The sequence below is a fragment of the Cebus imitator genome, unplaced genomic scaffold, assembly GCF_001604975.1.
Source record: "Cebus imitator isolate Cc_AM_T3 unplaced genomic scaffold, Cebus_imitator-1.0 Scaffold234, whole genome shotgun sequence".
NCBI classification, from domain to species: Eukaryota; Metazoa; Chordata; class Mammalia; order Primates; family Cebidae; genus Cebus; species Cebus imitator.
In genome coordinates this window covers 1,882,293-1,885,362 of record NW_016107549.1, presented here as the reverse complement: position 1 = coordinate 1,885,362, position 3,070 = coordinate 1,882,293, and the positions used below count along the sequence as shown (strand labels likewise).

The window sequence follows — 3,070 nt, the reverse complement described above, 5'->3', positions numbered from 1 at the left end:
AAGAGGGAGTACTGGGTGATTATGGAACCACCCACCTTCCCTGGACTAACAGCCAGACTTTTCATTAGAAGGAAAAAATCAAAAAAAAAAAAAAAGGAAAAAATCTTTTTTTTTTCCCCTTCTTGTGGAGAATGAGGTCTCAGTATATTGCCCAGGCAGGTCTCAGACTCCTGGGCTCAAGCTATCCTCCTGCCTCTGTCTCCCTAAGAGCTGGGATTACAGGTGCGAGCCACCACGCCTGGCAAGAAAGAATCTTCTTTTTCTTTTTTAATTTGAGACGGAGTCTCGCTCTGTAGCCAGGCTGGAGTGCAGTGGTGCACTCTCAGCTCACTGCAATCTCCGCCTTTCAGGTCCCGGTTCAAGCAATTCTCCTGCCTTAGCCGCCAGAGTAGCTGGGATTACAGGCACGCGCCACTATGCACAGCTAATTTTTGTATTTTTAGTAGAGAGGGGGTTTAACCATGTTGGTCAGGCTGGTCTTGAACCCCCGACCTTGTGATCTGCCCACCTCGGCCTCCCACAAGTGCTGGGATTACAGGAGTCAGCCACCACGCCTGGCTGAAGAAAAGAATCTTCTTCTTCTTCTTTTTTTTTTTTTTTTATAAAGGTGGGGTTTCATCGTGATGGCCAGGCTGGTCTTGAACTCCTGACCTCAGGTGATCCGCCCACCTCGGCCTCCCAAAGTGCTAGGATTACAGGCGTAAGCCACAGCGCCTGGCCGAAAAGAATCTTCTATCTTGTTCTAGCCACAGTTAATTTGGGTAACTCTGTTACAACAGGCAAAACTATATCCTAATACAGTGAGTGATGCAGACATGCAGACATTCATCTCAAAGGGACTCACATGAAATGTGAGGCTCTTGAAGGTGGATAAATGTGAGTTTTGCCATCTATGAAAGTCAAACATCAGGCCAGGCACAGTGGCTCACGCCTGTAATCCCAGCACTTTGGGAGGCCAAGGCAGGTGGATCATGAGGTCAAGAGATTGAGACCATCCTGGCCAACATGATGAAACCCTGTCTCTACTAAACTACAAAAAAAAATTAGCTGGTGTGGTGGTGCTCACTCCCAGCTAATTTTTTTTTTGTAGTTTAGCTGTAGTCCCAGCTACTTGCGAGGCTGAGGCAGAATTGCGGGATCCCAGGAGGCAGAGGTTGAAGTGAGCCAAGATCGTGCCACTGCACTCCAGCTTGGCACCGGGCAACGGACCAAGACTCTGTCTAAAAAAAAAAAGAAAGTCAAACAACAATGAAAGTCCCTGGGAAACCACTGTTCCCAGCCAGATGCACCCACAGGCATTCACTCTAAGTGAGACTCGCCCAAACCCAATTGATCCAAGGGTGGACTCTCAAATATCCGCTCCAGATATAAGCTCCTCTTACTACAGACTGGTGAATTCTTCAAGCAGTGATATTTGGCTCTCCTGATTCATGGGCCAAGTAGGAATGCCCCACCCCCAATTTCCAAAACTAAACATGTAAATGTCCACAGCAGATGTGAAAGCCTTTGTATAAGGGGAGACTCTCATATAACCAGCCATGAATATCAACTCTATGGCAGGACCCTCAAATATTCCCCTTACTGATCTGTGGGTCTTACTTAGCCCACTGATCTGAAGGAGATGTAAATCCTCCCCCACCCTCATTTCACACATGCCACCACCCTCTTGGGCTTCATAATCCCCCTATTCCCAACTGCCCACTCCTTATTCCTAGTCCCAGACCTTCACCAGGCGGATCTGAGCCCAGCGGCTCACAGGCAGTGGTTCCTGTTGGTTGGGTCTGAAGATGTAGGCACCTGAGGCCTGGGCACTTTCGTTGTCACCTATACTGGCATTGTACCTGGGGCCGGGGCAGGTGAGAGTCAGGTAAGGGGCCATAGTGTCATGCCAAGCACCACCACCCACCACCCCACCCTCAGGCCTGGTGATCTTCTCTTACCAGAAGAAGGTCTGGCGAACAGGTAGCCGGAGTTGCTGATTCTTGTTCATAATCTCCATCAACAGCCCTGTGTCAGGATCAAATGTTACCTGGATGTGCTGGGAAGAAAAGGGTCCACAGATGGGTTTTTATGTCTGTGTGCCTGTGTACATGTGTGTGTGTGTGTGCGCGCGTGTGTGTGCATGAGTATTTGTGGTCTTTTTTTTTTTTTTCTTTTTTTTGAGACTGAGTCTCACTCTGTCATCCAGGCTGGAGTGCAGTGGTACGATCTAGGCTCACTGCAACCTCCACCTCCCAGGTTCCAGCAATTCTCATGCCTCAGCCTAGGATTACAGAGGTAAGCCACCATGACCGGCCGGATTTGTTGTTGTTGTTGTTGTTGTTGTTTTGAGACTGAGTCTCATCCTATTGCCCAGACTGGAGTGCAGTAGCATGATCACAGCTCATTGCAACCTCCACTTCCCAGGTTCAAGCAATTCTCGTGCCTCAGTCTCCCTAGTAGCTGGGATTACAGGCAGCTGCCCCCACGCTGGGGTAATTTTTGTATTTTTAGTAGAGATAGGGTTTCATCATCTTGGCCAGGCTGGTCTTGAACTCCTGACCTCAGGTGACCTGCCTGCCTCAGCCTCCCAAAGTACTGGATTTACAGGCGTCAGCCACAGTGCCCAGCCTAACCTTATTTTCAATCTCACCACTTCTCACCACCTCCATGGCCTTCCAGGGCTAGTGCAGTCAACCCCTTCCAGGTCCCTGTACTTCCACAATGACTGCCTACAATCTGTTCCCCACAACAGCCAGAGCACACCTGTGACACCTAAGTCCCATCAAAGCCCTCCTCCGCTGCAGATCAGGGCCAACTTGGGCATTTGAGGTGCAAACCACAATGCCAGAATTCACAAGACTTTTAGTGGCCTGTGGGAATGTTTTAACTTCTTTTTTTTCATTTTAATAAAAATATTAAAAAGATGTTTTCTTTTTTTTTTTGAAATGGAGTCTTGCTCTGTTGCCCAGGCTGGAGTACAGTGACGCTATCTTGGTTCACTGCAACCCCCGCCTCCCGGGTTCAAGTGATTCTCCTGCTACAGCCTCCCAAGTAGCTAGGATTACAGGTGCCTGCCATCGCACCCAGC

General features: G+C 49.0%; 1 protein-coding gene across 4 annotated transcripts in view; it reads right to left on the bottom strand.

The window, feature by feature from the left end:
* MAN2B1 (mannosidase alpha class 2B member 1) overlaps positions 1-3,070 on the bottom strand; it is a 22,464-nt gene that overhangs the window by 5,001 nt on the left and 14,393 nt on the right. For all 4 annotated transcript variants that reach the window (XM_017497819.2, XM_017497820.2, XM_017497821.1 and 1 more), the window contains exons 15-16: positions 1,941-2,038; positions 1,724-1,841 (exon numbers count right to left, since the gene is read on the bottom strand). In XM_017497819.2, coding sequence (XP_017353308.1) covers positions 1,724-1,841; positions 1,941-2,038 — 216 coding nt within the window. The remainder of the gene's footprint in view (positions 1-1,723; positions 1,842-1,940; positions 2,039-3,070) is intronic.